Source organism: Nanorana parkeri, unplaced genomic scaffold (assembly GCF_000935625.1).
Source record: "Nanorana parkeri isolate BGI_ZX_2015 unplaced genomic scaffold, ASM93562v1 scaffold726, whole genome shotgun sequence".
In the NCBI taxonomy this organism is placed as follows: Eukaryota; Metazoa; Chordata; class Amphibia; order Anura; family Dicroglossidae; genus Nanorana; species Nanorana parkeri.
Window position 1 is genome coordinate 1368441 of NW_017306994.1, and position 20411 is coordinate 1388851.

Below are 20411 nucleotides of genomic sequence, written 5' to 3' on the forward strand. Positions count from 1 at the left end.
TGGTCACCAATTCATAGAAAGGATGTCCTGGAGCTGGGGAGGGTACAGAGAAGGGCAACAAAATGAATTAAGGGCTAGTGGACCAAAGCTATGAGACAAGGTTGCTAAATATAAATGTATTCACTCTAGAAGTGAGGCAATTAAGAGGGTACAAGATTTTGATGTACAAATTGTTTATTGGTGATACTAATATCAGTAATAAACTGTTTACAGTAAACAACTAGAGGCCACCACCAAAATTGGAGGAAAAAAGATTTAACCACAAGTTATGTGTAGGGGCTTCTTTTCTACTAGAGGGGTAAAAATGTGGAACTCTCTTCCACAATCAGTGGTATCATCAGAGAGTATTGAATCATTCACAAATAATTTAGGTACCTTCCTCAAAGACCATAACATGCAGGGGTACAGGTACTCTTACTGACTGGAACACACACAGGGGGTGATTTACTAACCTAAACACACGCACGCACCAGGTGTGTGTGATTTTCACACAGCAAAACGTATTTATCAACCAAAAAGTCTCTAAAAGCATATTTCCACTAATGCCATATATGGAAAAATCATGCACATGATGCATATATAATGCTGCTTCACAGTTTAGACAAAAATGGTTAGCTCATGCATTTACATTCCTGCATTCATCAACGCAAGCAACATAACATAGAGCTAATTTACACCACATTACCTTGCAATTCATTGCAGGGCTTTGCACAACACACCTGCTGGGTGTGTACACACTACAAAGGTGTTTCGATTCCTCCCATAGATCATGCTGGGAGGGAACACACTACAGAGGTGTATACACGTTCGTGGTGTGTTTAAAAGGTTAGTAAATCAACCCCACAGACTCATATACACACATACACACGCTCATAGAGGTTGAACTCGATGGACCTGTGTCTTTGATTCAACCTGAAATACTATGTAACTATGTTACATAAATATAGAAATTGGATAGGCATTACAGAAAAAGTAAGATAGTTTGAAAGAAATAAACCAAACCATTAACTACTAGAAGCCACTCTAAAGATGTTTTTTCCTTCCCTGGCTTAAGTATGCACGAAAACTGACCGAAATCTGCAGGGGCCCCAAAGGCCACACAGAAAGTGTCAAAGGGCTACATGTGTATTCCAAGCTGCAGGCTGGACACCATGTATTTAAATGATTGGTGCAGAAAAAAATTGCGTGATAAACATGTGAAAACGTGCAAAACTGAAAATTCCTAGGTGCAAACCAGGTCTTATAGTTTAGAGAATTACAAACAATCCATTAAATGCCTACTGACTTTTGAGACTGAAACGTGCAATGTCTGTGCAAGATTTTATTTGTCTGTGTAGCTCACACTTTTCCTTAGGATGTAGCTGAATCTAGAAAAAGTCTCATCATGCAAAGAATAATTTTCCAGACTTTCTTCTCCATGAGCTGTTCTGCTGATAAATAAGATGCTGGGTGCACAGATATTCAGCTTGTTAGTAGAGAGGAGTGGAGTGATTTCAGTGCAATTCAGTGCAATTAGAGTAGCTCAAAATGTAATCATGTGGACTACTGAGGTAAAAAGTGCATGAAAGAAGAAAAAATCACTCTTTTGCAAACCCTAACACACTCTCTGAGCCCAATCATGTATGTAATGCTAACCTTCTATTGGTAAATAAGTGACAGCTGGCATTGCATTATCTTAAAAGTTTTTGTAAAAAACAAATAATTAAAATAATCAAAAACACTTTAAAAAAATGTAAGCAGTTCCTTAAATTTTAGAAACCATTTTAAGTTTGACAATAACTAAAAATTTAACTGTGTGCTAAAATAAATAGAAAAATACACATAGAGTTTTACGTTTTTCAGCTTTCTCTTTTTGGCTCTACTAATCCCTGATCCAAAGGCCACATGATGCCATTTTTGCACCAACATACATTTTTTTAGAAAGGATTTACGAAAGTGTAAAATTAGATAAAATGAGGTGAAGTGAAACGAAGCCTGGGTGTAAAGTAAGGTGAAGTGCACCTATGTTTACTCACAGTATAACTGGATGTTTGAATTAACACAGATTCACCTTAAGTCAAGCATGATTTCACTTCCCTTCTAGTTGTTTCACCTCACTCCTGACTTCAAGAATCCTGGCCATTATTCTGTATGCATTCTTCTCTCCCGCTCCATGCTCGTTCTGTGCTATTTTTTACAAAAATGTTTAATACTTAAACTGCTCTTATGTTAGTATTAATAGAGATTTTAACGAGAGAAAAAAACCTGTAAAAGTGAAAAAGAACTCTCCTGACATACACAAACTCCATATTAAACCACTGGTTTTGGCAGGACAGGTTTATGCTTAAAACTGACAGCAGTTTTAACTCTTCCAGGCTCTATCCAAAACAAACAAAAAATAATATTGGGTATACCTACACAGAAACATACCAGAGGTCCTTATTTAGCCATGATTTCTGATCTAGTTCTGTGATACCAAAGCTAGCCAGTTGATGGGGGTAGGGGGGTAAGTGGCATAAGACAAATAGCATGGAGTATTTATCCATCTATGAGTTTTGGATAACTGTTTATTTAAGGCTGTACTTTCAATGTAGTATAACAAAATACATCATGTCTTTTTCAGGATCTTTATGCTCTGGACCTGGAACCATATCGCTACTCTGGAGTGAATCTTACAGGATTCCGGCTTCTAAATGTGGAAAACCCATATGTTACCACTATCATAGATAAATGGCAAATGGAACGTCTTCAAGCACCTCCTAAACCAGAGACTGGACTGTTAGATGGAATAATGACGGTACGATCCCAGAGTAATATTCTTGTTCATGCATACATACCCAAGTTTGTATTAAATATTGACAGTGAACATCAAGAAAATATTTTTATTTTAGTTTTATTGCTATCTGTATTCCTGTTGGGGAGATTTTTATTTACTGCCTGTCCAAGTAAACTATAACTTGACAGAGGCTTTTACCCTTCCCCACTCCCCACTAAAAACATTATTGTAATAGCGTTCTTGTTGCAGAAATTATGTTTCACTTCTCAACACAGCACACGAAGGGAGGTGAAATTTACATAAAATGATGGGTCCCTGTTGAATAGATTTTCCCCAAATATGGACACAAATAGCAATAAAAACGGACAGATCTACCACCTTCACTAAGATTTGAACTATTTTGGGCTGATTAATTACTTAAGTCAGTGATATATTGATAGACCCATTTAAGTTTTATTAAATTAATGCCACTAGAATCATTACTACATGTAACAATTTTAGATACTCTTTAAATGTCAGGTCCAGGAAGCAATATGAATGCATAGTTAAAGCACACATATTTTACTTGTCAAAAGAGCTTGCTATTATATCCATGTGAAATGAACCTTGCATTTGGAAAGAGTTTAAATATGGAGTGCACACTTTTTGTGGTCAAAATAAATAAAAGTTTTGTAGACATATATATTTTAAATTCTGCAATATACTACCCTAAATTCATCATGATGACTTAGTCACATTTTAAACATTGGGTTTAACATATTAAAAAGTGGATAGAAGAAGGAAAGTGTTAGTATTGTCTATGGCAACAAACCCAGATTTTCCTATTTCAGTTAAGTATATGTTTTATGTCTCACCCGATATAGTAAATCAAGCAGCCATGTTTATTCTTTAAAGACAGAAACAAGTAGACTACCTTAATATCCTGTTTGTACAAATATAGCATAGTTGCTGACTGTTATGCTGACCCTCAAACCTCCTGAGCTGCTACTGGATCACAATAACACCAAAAAACTTGCATGACATCAGAGCTTATGAATGAAATAGGAGAGAGGTAGACCATAGCAAAAGTAAAGCTCCTTTTTTATTTGAATTTAAGTGTAACTAAACCCATCCATACTTACTTGCCATCAAGTGATTGCAACGTCCACAAACTCCCTCACCAGTGCCAACATGTTCTCCCCAGCTTCTTCCAGGTTCAGGGTCTTTAGCCAACTTGATCGGCCAGGCTGATGTAACTCCCATGTTTAATAAAAAAAAATGCTGCTTGCTGAGAAAATAAATAATTGTAAATAATTTTGCGAGGATGAAGGTAAGAAGCATTTATTGCAGAAGAGACATATGGGTCTATTCACAAAGCTGCCGAGGGCAGCCGAGTGAATGACCGATCAGAAGTGAAGTGAGCCGACCACCTTTCGGCTATTCACTTCAGGCTGGTACGGCTGATTTCAGCTGATATACGGCTGAAATCAGCCGTACATCGGCTTGCTTCGTGTGGCTTCGGATCAGCCGAACATGCTCAGCATGTTCGGCTGATCCGAAGCCACACGAAGCAAGCCGATGTACGGCTGATTTCAGCTGATATACGGCTGAAATCAGCCGTACATCGGCTTGCTTCGTGTGGCTTCGGATCAGCCGAACATGCTCAGCATGTTCGGCTGATCCGAAGCCACACGAAGCAAGCCGATGTACGGCTGATTTCAGCTGATATACGGCTGAAATCAGCCGTACATCGGCTTGCTTCGTGTGGCTTCGGATCAGCCGAACATGCTCAGCATGTTCGGCTGATCCGAAGCCACACGAAGCAAGCCGATGTACGGCTGATTTCAGCTGATATACGGCTGAAATCAGCCGTACATCGGCTTGCTTCGTGTGGCTTCGGATCAGCCGAACATGCTCAGCATGTTCGGCTGATCCGAAGCCACACGAAGCAAGCCGATGTACGGCTGATTTCAGCTGATATACGGCTGAAATCAGCCGTACATCGGCTTGCTTCGTGTGGCTTCGGATCAGCCGAACATGCTCAGCATGTTCGGCTGATCCGAAGCCACACGAAGCAAGCCGATGTACGGCTGATTTCAGCTGATATACGGCTGAAATCAGCCGTACATCGGCTTGCTTCGTGTGGCTTCGGATCAGCCGAACATGCTCAGCATGTTCGGCTGATCCGAAGCCACACGAAGCAAGCCGATGTACGGCTGATTTCAGCTGATATACGGCTGAAATCAGCCGTACCAGCCTGAAGTGAATAGCCGAAAGGTGGTCGGCTCACTTCACTTCTGATCGGTCATTCACTCGGCTGCCCTCGGCAGCTTTGTGAATAGACCCCATAGTATATTAATTTTGAAAAAAAAATCTTTCCGGCTCGCAAGTTTTTCAAATCAGGCTCTTAGTTCCACTTTGTTTTGATTGGTTGCTTACATTTTCAAACATCAACTTCATTATAAATATCTGTTGCTTTCCTACGATCCTTTTATTTTTTTCATATCTCCACTTTATTTCATCTCCTTTCATTCACCTTTCTCTGTTGGTTTATGACCTTATTATTTTTTTCAAACTTTCTGTTTGCTACTGGGAGATTTTTGAACATGTAATTTTCCTTGTGTAGCCTGTGGTTCTATCATTGCAAGGATTGGGTTACGCCTCACTCACTTACAACCTCTTCAGAGTCCAGATGCCACTAGCCTCTAGTGCTGTTTATCATCTGCTGTATCAGTAACGAGGACACAAACACACATAGAGGATGATACATTGGCAGCCTCAAAGGTTCCAGGTCATTGGGCCAGTGTGCTGAGGCAATTCTGGAGAAGGTTCAGGAATGGTATTCACACTAATACAGTTTCTTTTTTGAGTTTTTCTTTCAACAGTTAAGGTTATTTGAAGAGAACTTAGTGAACTATAAACTATTTCAAATAATAAGATTATAATCCCCCAAAGGGGATGTTTTAATACAAACTAAAAATAATACACCATTCATTTTTAAAACCACTGAGTATATAAAATATATAGTTGGGCTCAAAAACAACTATTGTCATAGTTGAAAATATTATCCAATCACATTCCAGTTATACGATTTGTTAAGAAAGTTAGAAAATGAAAAAAATCATCTGCATTGCTGTTCTGGGAAACAGGGCTTCTTTAGGTTTGCTCTGTTTTCAAACAGATATATAGCTGTAATAAATACAATCTTGAAAAATGAAGTTAAAGTGGAAGTAAGGTAAAAAACAAACAAAAAAAAAAACTCTGTAAGTCTCTTCTGCCATAAAAGCTTCTTGCTGCCATTCAGTGATTTTTTTTTCTGTACACTGAGCCACATATGTGTAGCTCAGTCCACATGGCCAGCGCACATGTGGAAGTTACATCATCGGGGGACGACCAATTCAATAAGCGACTCAAGATCTGGGAGAAGAACAGAATGAGGATGGAAGTACTGGTGAGAGAGAAGTGCAGCGCTGAAGGTGATAGGTTTGACAGGTTACTCATAATGTGCTAGTATGCTGAGTATACTAGCACATTATGGTTAAAAGCTCCTAAAGGCACCTCTCCTTTTTTTAAGTATTTTGTTTTGCTATACTTCTGCTTTAAGGCTGTAGTTTGCAATCACCAGTATTAAGAAAATACTCCTAAATACCTGCATCATACACTGAACATTTCACCTATGAGGAAATGGACATCTCACTACTGCAAATCTACTGCACCTGCATGCCACAAGTACCAGAATGTTAGCATTCAAACCCATAGCATTATGTAGACAGATGGAAAGGGATGAGCAAATCTGCCTAGGATCAATTTGCCAAGGGTTCTAGTAAACCTGTTTAAAATATGTCAGCACAAAATTCACCTAAAGTTGCATATGGTGTTACAGAACAGTACAATTCACAGGGACAATTTCAGTGACTGCCTACACTGGCAATGTATATTTGGCTGTGGAATAGTTTTTTCTTTTACAATTACCTTACATACATAGTATTTGAGGTTGAATAAGGACACAGGTCCATCGAGTTCAACCTTTATGTGCAAGTGTGTGTGTAGTGCGTGCATGATGGCAACATCAGCAATAAACTTTTCACTCTAAACTCCCTACAAGGACTAGAGGCCATAGAAGACGTTTCAGGGCCTGTCTGGAATGTGACCTTTTGACACTGGGTTCTGCTTGTGTCACTTTCTGGACCTTAGAGTACTGTCTTAGCCACAAAATGCTCTCTAGGTGCAGTGCTGTGGCACAGCCTCTGGTGCGACATTGTCTCTAAAGACTCATTTAAGAGTAGATTGTCGGGCAATGCAGCAGGAACTACTATATTTATTGGTGTTGTTAGAGTGCCACCATTACCGCCTATTCTGCCAATTTCTACAGAAAGGGTTAACACACTAAGGAATTAAGTGCTGCCTTTGTAGTTACAGTGCATATTTACATTCCACACTCTGTTCCCACTTTTTTAGTCTGACGTACCATCTTCCCGCAATTGCTTCTTTTTTGCAAGAGACATACAGTTGCTTGCCATAGCTCCTAGACTACAGATACCATATTGGTTCTTACTGACAGAATGTGAACTACCTAATAATGGAGCAGCCTGCTGCTTCTACTGGTGCTGTGACTAGTCTGGGATCCCTGTCAAGCCCCATGACTAATAAAAATTTACCAAACACTCCTTACTTGAACATGTTCTGTACAGAGATTGAAAACTCCCAATAAATTATTCAGTCCTCCTAAGCAATTTACAAGGCAATATCCATTTCAAAAGATTTTTTTCAAGAAGTCGACCATACCCACTGGGGACATACCATATACCACCTTAAAATGCTGACATTACCTAATAAGGCAGGGGTCCTCAACCTCCGGGCCATGGACCGGTACAGTCCATGGCCTGTTAGAAACTGAGCCACAGGATTATAGCAGGATTCTGTTAGAACCATTACAGTGTAAAGCCAGTAGCTTCCCTGCACAGATGCTCATGTGTTAATTCTTTACTCAGCTGTGAATGTTATGAATCCGATTCCCTGCACATGCGCAATTGCCAGTGACATTTCTGGACTTTATCAGCGGCTCTGAGCTTGCACGTTCAGTCGAATGAACACCGCAAGATCAGAGTCAGATGACGCTGAATTTTACAGTAATGTTAAGTGAACCAAACTTTGTCTGGTAATTTATATTGAGACATTTATCTCAGTACACTCCTTAGACCCCAATTACTAAAAAGCCCTCACACCTACCAAGATCTAAAAGGTGGGTGTGTAGGAATTAAACAATTCACAGGTAAGGTGTCTGCAACCACATAATTTATCACATAATCATAATAACAACAAATACAATATAAACAAATACAGGTGCCTAGACATAAAGTGCACAATAAATGAAAGCCATTGCCCTTTCCCCATTGCAGCTACAACTGCCTCCACTTTTCTGGGAAACCTTCCCAAAAGGGAATTAATGCCTATTCAGCCAAAAGATAATTTGTGAGGTCAGGTTCTGATTTTGGTTGAGAAGCCCTCACTAACAATCTGTGTTCTAGTTCATCCCCAAGATGTTCAGTATAGTTGAGGCCACAGCTCTGTGCAGCTCATTTTACCTCCTTCACATGAAGCTTGGTTAACTATGTTTTTATGGACCTGACTGTGTACAAAGGGGCAGAGTCAAACAGGACTGTCCCCGAACTGTTACCACAAGGTCAGGATCACACAATTGTCTAAAATGTCTCTGTATGCTGTAGCAGTAATGGGGTATTTGTGAAATTGTTCTCAATTACAATGCTGTTGCCCTTTATTTTAGACAGATGCTGCTCTGACATATGATGCAGTCCATATTGTGTCAGTTTGCTACCAGAGGGCCCCTCAGATGACAGTCAATTCATTGCAGTGTCATCGACATAAAGCTTGGAGATTTGGAAATCGCTTTATGAACTTCATCAAAGAGGTAGGTAATGTAGCAGCAATATCACACATTAGCAAATGTGGATATAATAGAAACAATCATAGAGAATATCTCCAGATTCAGCCAAAAATACAACATACATTTGAATGGCCATAAGAATGTGCAAATATACCATAGTGAAAGAATGTGTGTAACTGTTTTGGTTTTGAGAAGTCCTAAACACGCAAATTATTTCCTTCAAGCCAAATTACTAAAATAACTAGTCATTGGCATATGGGTCATGGCTTCTGTCTGGGGAGGTTGGCAAATGGAGTTACATATGCTATATGCAGGGCACAGCTTATTGGTTGTAAGGGAGATTCACATGAGTAGGGAATAAGGGATGCCAGGTTGCATCTTTTTTTATCAGAGTCATACCTTCCTATAGTGACATGCAGTTGAGAAAAAAGAAGCCACACTGACACAATGAAAGTAATTTTTTTTCTGCATCTCACAGACTGTTAGAATTACATGGATGTTTTTACATAGACAGGGATGTTGTTTATCCAGAAACTGCAGTAGCATTTTGTCTAGTGCACATTAAAAAGACTCCTGTAATCCTTTCTAAATACGATATGCTAAAATTTATAGAAAAATACCGCTCTGCTAGACTTTAGAGCCAGGATGGCGACCTGACTTTCTCTGCTACAATAACACAAACAGCTTTGTGACATCTTTGCCCTAGGCATGTGATTGGACAGTGATGAGAAGGAACAGAGAGTATAGACATGACTCATCACTCTGCTCTCTTCTCTTGTCTGGATGTTTCTTACCAGGTTGTGAATGCACCTGGTAGATCCCAAGCGCGGCACCTCCCCCTCCCAGTCTCAGTGCTGCTTTACAGGGGATTACAAACGGCTGAAATCAAGTTAAATTCTAGTATCCATACTAAATGAATTAAAAATTAACTTTTTTTTTTTTTAAATAAATGCATAACTGAATTAATTTAATGTCCTTTTTAAAAAGAGTAATATAATGGTTTTGTATGTATATATTTTCTTAATTCTTATTATTTATAAAATGTTTTGTTGTTAAGTAAAAAAGAAATATTACTTAGTATTTAGTATTCTTTTTTTAACTGACTATTGAAGCTCCTTTTTACAGAAATGGTTGAAGTTTACATTCACAAGTAAATGAGTTCCTGGGCTTAAATAGAGATTGTTTCTGCTGTGTTGTCTTTTTAGCTAACCACTGGTGTTTCGGGAATTCTTTATCATGTTATAAATGCTCAGTGTTTAAAGTGATATGTTTATTTTTACATGATGAAGATTGTATAGACTGTATAGAATGAATATATGGTCAACAAATTGACCAAAACTAATATAATGTCCCTTTAAAGCAAAGATGAAGAAGGTGAAGGTTCACAAAACCGGGAATTATCGGCCAGTGCCCAAGCAGAATATTAACAATTATAATTTGCATTGTCATTTGTGCACCAAATCGTTTTTTATCATAGGGCAAGCAGTGTTCACTTTAAAAAGCCTCTGATGGGTATACAGGCACAGACCAGAGTGACCCCTTCCTTTAAAAAATGTATTTACAAACTTCCTTGAAAATATTAAGTTAAGAGTATGACTTTTTCAAAACCCAAAAGTCAGATTTGTAATTTACTGGACTTTCTTGAAAAATGTCACACACATAGTTACCAAGCATTTTTTTAAATGATCAATTACGTAGAGCCCTACTGAACAACAGTGAGGGCAGAAGCATTACAAGTACCGTAAGGGGTTATTTTTTTTATAAACATAACAATATGTTTTAGACCTAGAAACATATTTGTAAAAGGTCAGAATAATTTTTTTTTGCAAATAATTATGTTTGCAGTCTTGCCTGTTTGTAGTTCAGAAAAATCCATTTTGAAGATTGCAAAAGACTATCCATCCTCCAGCAGATTTTTGCCAAAGGTTATGTAAGAATTTATTTCACCCTAAAACGGGTGTAATCCAATATTGTCCGTGCAAACAGCTGAAGAAGAAACTTAATTAGCTTCCCTTTAAAAGGCAACTTCACTTTGATATAATAGCTCACCCCAGCAAGGTATACTCACCAATCCACCTCCTTTACTACCTCCTTGCTGCAGGAGTCGCACCTGGATAAGTGTCGAATGGCTCTAGAGCTTAATTAGGTCATTGCTTCATGGCCTGATGATCAGTCACATACTGCCCTATACCCGAAAGGCCCACTCCTTTACAGCAACAAAACTAGAGCTTTGAGGGATCAAGGGCTTAGAATGAGTGAGAAAGAGGAGACAAAGGATAAGTATACCTTAATGGGGGTAGGCTATCAGGAGACACTAAATGGGAAAAGTAACAGAGTCTCTCTAAGGTGCATTTGCCTTTTTAAAATTATTTTCTACACAACGCTTTACCGGTACTGTTTTCTATATCAGATTTCTATAAATTTATGAAATAGTACGCTGTTCCTTAAGAAATAAATTACTTCACGCAAGTATTTAATATTTACCAGCCAAAGCTTTGGGAATTCAAGAAATTTTGAGAACAGGTATCGTTAGGGGGAGAGCAGATTAAAATGCACTTTCCAATATACAGCAAGCTGATATAATGATAAGTATTTGCATCTGAAAAACCGAGGTTTCCATATTAAATGAACTCATAAAGCAAGAGTGTCCTCTAGGGGCTGATAATATAGTTTAGCAGAATGGTGTCTGAGATCCTTCTTTGTATTCAAAGTTGCATTCAGCACATTCATCTGCATCTTGATGAGTTTTAAGAAGATATTGAAAATCTGAAAGCAGCATAAGAACATCAGCTGCTTGTATAACTAGGTCTGTTCTTCCTTTTTGAGAAAATCTTCAGACTCTGCATTATTGGCAACATATTTCAATAGTTTTTAAATATATTTCAACCTACAGGTTTTTAAGGGAGACTAAAATGATATATTGTGAGTTTTATATTAAGAATACAAGTTTTTAAACTTCTGTTTTAATTTTTTTAATATAAATCTTAATTGAACAAATACAGTTGAATACAGGGTGCATCCATGACACTAAGTTTGTGAGAATACTGCATTTCTAAGAAAGACAAGTACTGCTGCATGATTAAATAGTTACATCATTGATAAGGTTGAAAAAAATGGTTGATGGGGACAAGGACAGCTTCCCCACAACCCTGACCCGGTGCTTGTGGAGGTCTGCGGGCAGGGGGGTGCATCTGCAACTAGGTACCCCCTTTCATAAAAGGGGTGTCCAGATGCTGTTCCCCCCTTTGTGAATGAGTAAGGGGTACTTATACCCCTACTCATTCACTAAAGGGTTAAATAAAATGTAAATTAACACACCACACCTTTGAAAAATTCCTTTAAAAAAAAAACACTACACAAGTTTTTGACAATTCCTTTATTTATAAATCTAAAAAAAATTGTCCCACTAAGTTATTCCAGCGTCAGCAGACAAATAAAAAAAAACTCACTGATGCAATGTTTACACCAGGCAGTGGGCAAAAATAAACAAAGCCTGTTATTTTATTTTATTTTTTGACGGCTGGACACTGGAATAAGATTGTGGGACTTCTTTTAAAGAAAAATTAAATAAAGGAATTGTCAAAAACTGATGTTTATGTTTTTTGTTCAAATAAAATAATTTTTTTAAAGATGTGATGTGTTTTTTTTACATTTTATTTAACCCTATAAAAAATAAGTAGGGGTACAAGTACCACTTATTCATTCGCAAGGGGGGCAACATCTGGATGCCCTCTTTATGAAAGGGGTACCCACATGCAGATGAGCCCCCTCGCCCATGTCCCCATTGGCATGGAGACAATGTGCTTTTCCAGGGGGTCCCCCCTGAAAAAGCACCCTGCCAATGCTGAGAGCATGTGGCTTGGTATGGTGGAGTGGGGGCACTCGCTCATCCCACCTTTCCTGTCCTGCCAGGCTGCTAACCAGATTAATGGTCCGGTAGGGTTTTTATGGGGACACCACTTTTTTGTTAATTTTCTTGGTGTGGGGGTTGTCATAAATTAAAAAGAAACAAAGTAAACATTTAATGTTACTTTTCTGTACCGAATTCTCATTTGTAATGATCAATTAACCAAAATTCTGATTCATCTAAATCTGAATGCCGAATGAATTGACTTTCAGACCTGAATCCCGGAAAACTAAATAACGAAACAAACAAAATGAAACACGTTTTTTGCCGGCTTACACGTCTAGTTGTTGGTGTGTGTCTTCATTGTGATGTTTTGTGTGATTTTTGCTTTATTTTTGTGCTAACTTTCTTAATATGTCACGGCAATCAGGATGCAGGAGTGGAGCTTTTCTTGCTGTAATTTCCATATTTCTCATCTCCGTGACATTGCACAGCTGGGTAGGAGTAACCCAGCATGTCCCTGATGGCCACGTTACCTCTGAATAGCCAGTAGAACAACTGATGAAAGACCAGAAGACTACATTGTAAATCAAAATGTTGTAAATCAAAATGTGAACTCTTGTTACTTGCCATTGATAGGATGCAGTGGCCTCTGGGGACAGAGATGATGGGATTCTGAAGCATTAATTAATGGGATTATTATATCTTTTTCATATTTTCCTTCTTTTAAAATATTTACTTATTTGAAACTGTGAATTTGATTTACTAATGGCAAATAGGCTGTTCTCTTTGCAAGGGAATTTTTACCCTTAGCTTAGTGAATGTGGTGAAAATTCACTTTGCATGGAATAATGTGCAAGGAAGATTAAAAAAAACAGTATTTTTGCTTGCACTTCCATGATCGGATGATGGAAGTCAGCAGAGCTTCACCTCATTCACTAAACTAAGGGGTCTATTCACAAAGCTCCCGAAGGATCTGGCCGTAGCTTCGGCCGATCCTTCGGCTGGCTTCGGCCCACCCTAAGAAAGTGCAAACTCCCTTGCAAAGTGAACAGCATTGTTGTCTTAAGTAAATCTGTCCCTGTCCCCACAAACAAAGAATGGAAAAGTTGATTTTTACAAACGTGCTTTCAGTGGAAGCATGGGGTTCAGCTTACCTGCTTGAATGCTCTAATTTCTGTAAAAGATTTTTGGGTGGTTATAAAGTGAAAGTAAAGGTTTACTGAGCCCTTTACATTTCTTTGGCACTGTGTTATATTCTATTGGGATGTTTGATAGGGACATAAGCTTTGAGTTTGTGTTTTTGGCATATGAGGTGAGATGTAGGTCTGGGATGAGGGCAGTGAATATTTAGCAGTAAAACCCTGTTCGATAGAAAACCTTATATAGTGCATTGAGGTCCCTTCTTGTAGGTGTGGGCTAAGGCTGGATGATTTATCCAGCATTTTGTAATGCAGGGTGATTACTAGTCACTTGATCAGCAATTTAATCTGGCATATAAAAAAGCCACAAGAGAAAGCCCCCCCCCCCCCCATTTATACATACCTCCACTCACATGACATCCTTCCCTTCTGTCTTTAGTAGTGGTCCTGAATGCTGCAGAGAGTGTTGCCATTGTTGCAGCCTTCCCCTGTCAGTCCAGGGTGGCCTGATGATGCACCTCTAGGAGGGCAGGTCCTTAGCCCTTTGGGCTCACAGTACGTGGTGATGCGAAGTGCACAAACCAGATAGCAAGGATAACTTGCCACAAACTTGTGTCAGGGTTACATTGTAATTATTGTTAACTTGCTGCACACATTCCTGGCAAGTTATAGACTTGCAGAACACTTGCAGCACAAGTTCTAGTTGACACTTTTTGAATTTGTAGCAAATTTGCTTGACAAGTCTACAGCAAGAGTCCTTTAGGTCTTAGCAAGAGCTCTGCAGGTGTACAACACTTTTGCAAAGCACATTGATCTGGAGACTTGCAATGCAGACTTGCTGTAATTGTGCAACAAAATTGTGAAGCTTGGCAAGTCTGCGATACTTTAGCAAGTCATTTTTAAACTTGCAGCTCAATTGCTTGCTATCTGGGAAGGAGTTCCGGCAGGCTACTCACTGCTGTTCGGCCTATTCTCATAGATGGAGAACAGTAGTGATTGAATAGCCGAATGCCGCCGAGTACCTCTGTGGTACCAAGCAGAATAAAAAATCAGTTAAAAAAGTAGAAAAAAATAGAAAATGATTGGGCGGAGGTAGCAGTGACAGCTAGCTCCGCCCAACTGTTTTCTATTGGCAGGGCGGTTCTGCTGCAGTCAGAATAAAAACAAACAAACAAACAAACAAAAAAAAACACTTTAGGAATGCATTGCTACATTCCTATTGGCTATTTCAATTTGCAATAGCCAATAGCAAACTAGCTATTGCACCCGCCCTGGCTGCTGTCAATCAGCAGAGGGGACCTCCTATTGTTTTTTTTAATTTTTGATTCTGACGGCAGCCAACGGCTCCAATTTCAGAAGAAAAAAAAGGTAACAGAGCAGGTAAAGGTTTACTCTGCTCGATCGAGTAGAGTAAAACTTTCTGGGAGAAAGTGTTTCTCTCCCGGGCGGCCGGGAGCCGATGTCTAATAGCGGGAGACTCCCGGAGCGTCCGTGGGAGTTGGGCTATCTGGAGATCAGCATCCCTGGTTACCAGGTAATCTTTCTGTGCAAGTGGCCGGAGCCAGCTTCGGCTTTCACCTCGGCTCAGTCAAGCCGAAGCATATGCCTTTGGCTCGACTGAGCCGCTGGGCCCACTTCGGGAGCTGTACGGGCTATAGTGAATAACCCGTACAGCAGCCCTTTGGTTCTACTGAACCGAAGGGGTCCTGGGGCCAAAGCTAGCGGAAGGATCAGCCAGAGCTATGGCTAGATCCTTCGGCAGCTTAGTGAATAGACCCCTTAGTATTTTAATGTGAGCTGACTTTTCTATCTTTGATAACTTGTAATGGGAACTGATTTTTAAATTGTTCACCAAGAAGGCCAAGTCCTGCATCAGATCTTTTAAAGCGGTGGGATCTGCTGCCACTGTCCAGACACAAGGTGTGTGGGAAGAAGTAAAAGTGGAACTGTAACAGGGAAATATCAGATTTCCTTTCCTGCCATGCAGGAGTGTGCTGTATGGAAGAGTTGTTTTAGATGTCAGGACTGGATGGGCATAAATACTTTGGCAGGTAAACCATTTCTCACATAAGTATTTCATCTGTGTATTTAGCTTTTTGCCTGAAGCTTACCTTTAAACACTCAACCACCCAAGTCATACACTTACCTATCCCTGCTGCTCTGAGAGAACAGGTAAGTGTAAGATTTGGTGGGAGGTGGATCCTAATGAAGGGGGGCATTTAAAGGTTAACTGTATTATATTTTCAGTAATCCTTTAAAAAAAATAATAATAATAATAATAATAATAACAATAATAATAATAATAATAATAATAATAATAATAATTCAAGACAGCTTTACAAATGACAAGATACTTAAACAAATATTTAGGGTATGGCCCTTTCAAAGAGAGCTACATTTGTTAAAAGCTCCTAATTATGCATTTGCACTGTGGCAAACAGGCGAACATTAGAAAGAGCACAATGGCATTGTTCTGCTAAGCAGGGAGTAGGAAGCACTGATTATAACCAATAGATGCAATGGACCATAGTACCAGGTTAAGACCTGTTCTTGCAAGGCATTTGAAATGCTTGCTTTTAAAAGAATTCCTCTTCTCTCACTACATTTGCATAACCCAGGCGCAGACACTCAGAAAATGGCCATTTCTAGCTACAGAATGCTATGGTTATAAAGAGGCCACAAGTGCTACCTGTGGAGAAAACAGCTACTTAATGCTAAAAATAGCCATGTGGTGCATTGCAATGGTAGATTTTTATGCAAACTTTTCCCATTAAGGAACAGAAAATGATACTTTGCTAGCAAGACACTGTTTAAGTGCATGTAGGAGTGTAATATTTTTAATTATGTCATTTATCCTTTCCTAAAATACTGCAATATAGTACATGCCTACTGCCGATTTCCAAGTGTGACATTGGCTTGTGGTTCATGCTGGGATTCAAAATACTGTTGGTAGCAGGCAGATACAGTTTGGCATTCCAGCACCAATAATTTATAATAAATAACAGTTTAGAGAGTGGTCATTTTAGAGGATGGTGTACAACAGATTTCAAGTTGGTTCTTTTGCAAGGAACTAGTACATTTTGCCTCCGTTATAGAAAGTACTGTAAATTTGTATGAAACATGGCATCAAAAATCATTTATCAGAAAATACAACTTATAATACACATTTTAAAAGCCTGACAAATTTGACAAAACTATGTACCTGAGAACAATTTATTAAAGCTTATTTGAGAAAAAAAATATTAATGCTCAAGAGAATCAGTTAAAGTGAACCTAGCATCAGATATATTTTTAATGTTAAGTGCATGCATCCTAAGTAATGTGTAGTTGGAAAGCAGACATTTATTGACTCCAACAGAGGTAAGAGTACTCCCCCTGACTTTTTCCCCAGCAGTATGGCACCATCTTTGTTTAGAGATTATGCAGGGCCAATGTCTTCATCCTGGAATGATTTGCTGGCTCAGACGTGCAGTTCTTTGCTATATTCACAAATCAGTGTTACAAAAGTCCTGCTGCCGCCATTTACCTTTGATCACTGGGGGAGATAAGGCTGAGGAAATGCTTCCTTCTGTCTGCAGCAGACTGATGGCATAATTTTAGTCTAGGAAAAATCATGCCCCTGGAACTGAAAGACTGGGCCCTGCTCTAAAAAAAGTCAACTTATTTATTCAGACCATCCATCCAATGTTGCAGTAAACCTAATATACTTAGCTTATTACCCCTGCCTTCTGCCCGTGGTCCCTACAGACAGGGGGGTACGGCCGATATTCATGTAAGGGGCCGGGCAGCCTTACATGAGTATTGGCCGACGGTGAAGGGCGAGGAGAAGGCCGGGCATTGCAGCAGCAGCGGTGGAGGCCTGGTCATAGCAGCGCAGGGTCCCATCATTGCCGCTCCAGTGGCTTCGAGACAAGCTGGGGCCCCATCAGTGCTGCTGCTCGTCTGAAGGCGGAAGTGACGTCACTTCCGGTCAGTCCAGCAGGTCGCCTCGCGGGTGCAGGTCAGTGACGGATTGCGGTGATTTACATCACCTCCTGTTCATTCATTAATTTCTCAGTCGGTAGAAGCACTCACTACAGAGGCTTCTCCCCATTCAGAAACTACTTGATAGTAAATATCTTACTATCAGCAGTTTGCCTATGAATGGGAAGCCTCTGTACTGAGTGTTTCCCATTCACAGAGTGCTGAGGCTGCAGAAAAAGACATTAAAGACTCTGTGTCCTCAATGTCTTTTTCTATTTCAAAAGGGAAATGTCAGGGGTCTGCTTAGACCCCTAATATTCCCCGACGCCCCCAACAGTAAAATAATAATAAATAATAATTAAAAAATAAATTCAAAATGTGTAAATAAAAAAAAGCACAAACTCCCCCTCCCCCACACACACATAACATACACGTGCACCATATTGTGGTGTACGCCAGGCACATGCGCTGCAGTGCGTTGTTAGAACGCATTGCAGTGTATGATTTTTTTCTATCGTAAAAATAAACATTGATTTAACTGTGGCAGCACATGGCAAAGCTTTGTGACGCATTTCCGTGTGTTGTGATACCTTGTGTTGTAATTATATATATATATATATGCCAGGGGAGGGGATTGGGAGACTGTACAGCTGTCAGTATTGCTGACTTTATGTAAAATGTATAGCTGGTGGTTTTCTTCATAACTGTGTAATGATTATACAGGAATGCAGAATACCACCAGCTATACAGGACTACAAATTCCAGCACTGGCGGAACTACCAGGGTTGCAGCGGTCACAATTGCGACCGGGCCTTGGCATTTCGCCTGTTGGGGGGCCCAGAGAGGAAGAAGAGCCCCCCCCCCAAGATAGTGCCGCTCCTTGCCCGCCGCTCTGCCACCCGCAGCATGTACGAGACTACAAGTCCCAGCAGTGCATTATATTTTTAAGTAGATATGCACCAGCCGGTGCCAATACTGGGCATTTTCACAAGTAATCATACTCGTGAAAATGCCTCGAAACTAAACACAGATACCGGTGTTCTGTCGAGAACACCGGCGTAATCGAATTTGCCGACCTCAGCATCTGCGCTTGTGCACAGACCAGTATTATCGAGGAAACCGGGATCCGTCTGTGTGCAAATGCAGATACTGGGTTGGTGTTCTCGACAGAACACCGGCACTATATTTTTAAAGTGAAGTGGCTGCCTGAAGTCACACGCTTGCTGGGGACCTCGGTAGCCTTCCTGTTAACCATACATTTTCATGGCGGCAGGGGATTAGGGGGGCCCTTCATAGTTTCTTGCCCTGAATGTTCTAGTTACGCCTCTGAATTCCAGCAATACATTATACAAAGCTGGAGCGGCGGATCCATGGATATCTGGATCCACCGCTTACACTCTAATGTCCCCCCCACAGTCACATCCGTCTCTGTACAGAGGAGCTTACACTTTAATGCCCCCCCACAGAGACTGATGTGACTGCGGGGGAGACATTAGAGTGTAAGCTCCTCTGTACAGAGACTGATGTGACTGTGGGGGAGACATTCGAGTGTAAGATCCTCTGTACAGAGACTGATGTGACTGTGGGGGGACATTAGAGTGTAAGCTCTTCTGTACAGAGACTGATGTGACTGTGGGGGACATTAGAGTGTAAGCTCCTCTGTACAGAGACTGATGTGCCTGTTGGGGGGACATTAGAGTGTAAGCTCCTTTGTACAGACTGATGTTACTGGCTCAGTGTTCTCTGTACAGCACTGCGGTATATGTCAGAGCTATATAAATGTATAATAATAATGGTGTGGGGGAGGGACCGGAGGGCGCGGGGGCCCCCGGCCTAAAGCCGTGTAGGGGCCCTGAAATTTCTGTTGGCTGCCCTGCCTACAGAGGATGACATCATCATCCTTCCTATGATATCCTAAGGAATGCTGAGAACCCAAATGTTGTGAAATTGCAGCACAGTATAGAACCATCCTGTCTTAAGATTTATGCTACGCAGAATTTGTCTGGATGACGCCAGAAGGACGGTGGAGGTGAGTATATCCACAAACATTTTACACCACAGTTTTTTATTTTATTTTACTGCAGTGTTTGGCATGGGGTGTGCATAAATAAGCAAACCTTGCTTTGCAGTGCAAGGTCCTCTTTAATGATAAAAAGGTATAACAGTATAAAAAATAAAACTGTATCTGCATATCGTGACATGTCACTGAAAAGTCCACTCCAAAGAGCATCTGTAATTTAGCAGCAAACATAATGCTGTAGGCAGGTTAGGGGGTTGAGGCATAGATCCTATACTTGATTCTGCTGGTAAAAGAGGATTAAATATATTTTGGAACAATCATATATAAGGATTACTCTATCAGTACGTGAATTCATGCTGTTTGTATGTAGCCAAAGCAAACATTTTAGTTTGAGAGAGAAAAAGAAGTGATACAATCAACCACCTTTCAGCTTTTCCAGCTAATAATTCTGGTAATTTTCATGGCTACATCCTATACACAGAAATCAAGGTATAAAAAATGCTAGTATTGAGACATCTTGTTTAGAACCACCAATCACATTCAAACCTGCCTAGCAGAAAACAGAAAGAGAAGTTACATGGCACAGACATCAAGAAGCTTAATCCTTCTGCCCTCCTAATAATCCTGTAAAAAGGTGCATGTGCTTATACTGCACGATTACACCAAACACAAATTAAATGACCTTTCTCATATTCTTTTTTGCATTGCTGCCTTATTTCTTATGCCATAATCGTCCTCCCTGATTTTATTGTTGTGTTCCTATTAATTTAAAATGAATGTCAAATTCTTCTCATGTTTTT

The 20411-nt window shown here is 39.9% G+C and overlaps 1 protein-coding gene across 1 annotated transcript in view; it reads left to right on the forward strand.

The window, feature by feature from the left end:
- GRIK3 (glutamate ionotropic receptor kainate type subunit 3) overlaps positions 1-20411 on the forward strand; it is a 452956-nt gene that overhangs the window by 273986 nt on the left and 158559 nt on the right. The window contains exons 6-7 of the mRNA XM_018564116.1: positions 2603-2776; positions 8520-8663. Of these exons, the coding sequence (XP_018419618.1) occupies positions 2603-2776; positions 8520-8663 (318 nt within the window). The remainder of the gene's footprint in view (positions 1-2602; positions 2777-8519; positions 8664-20411) is intronic.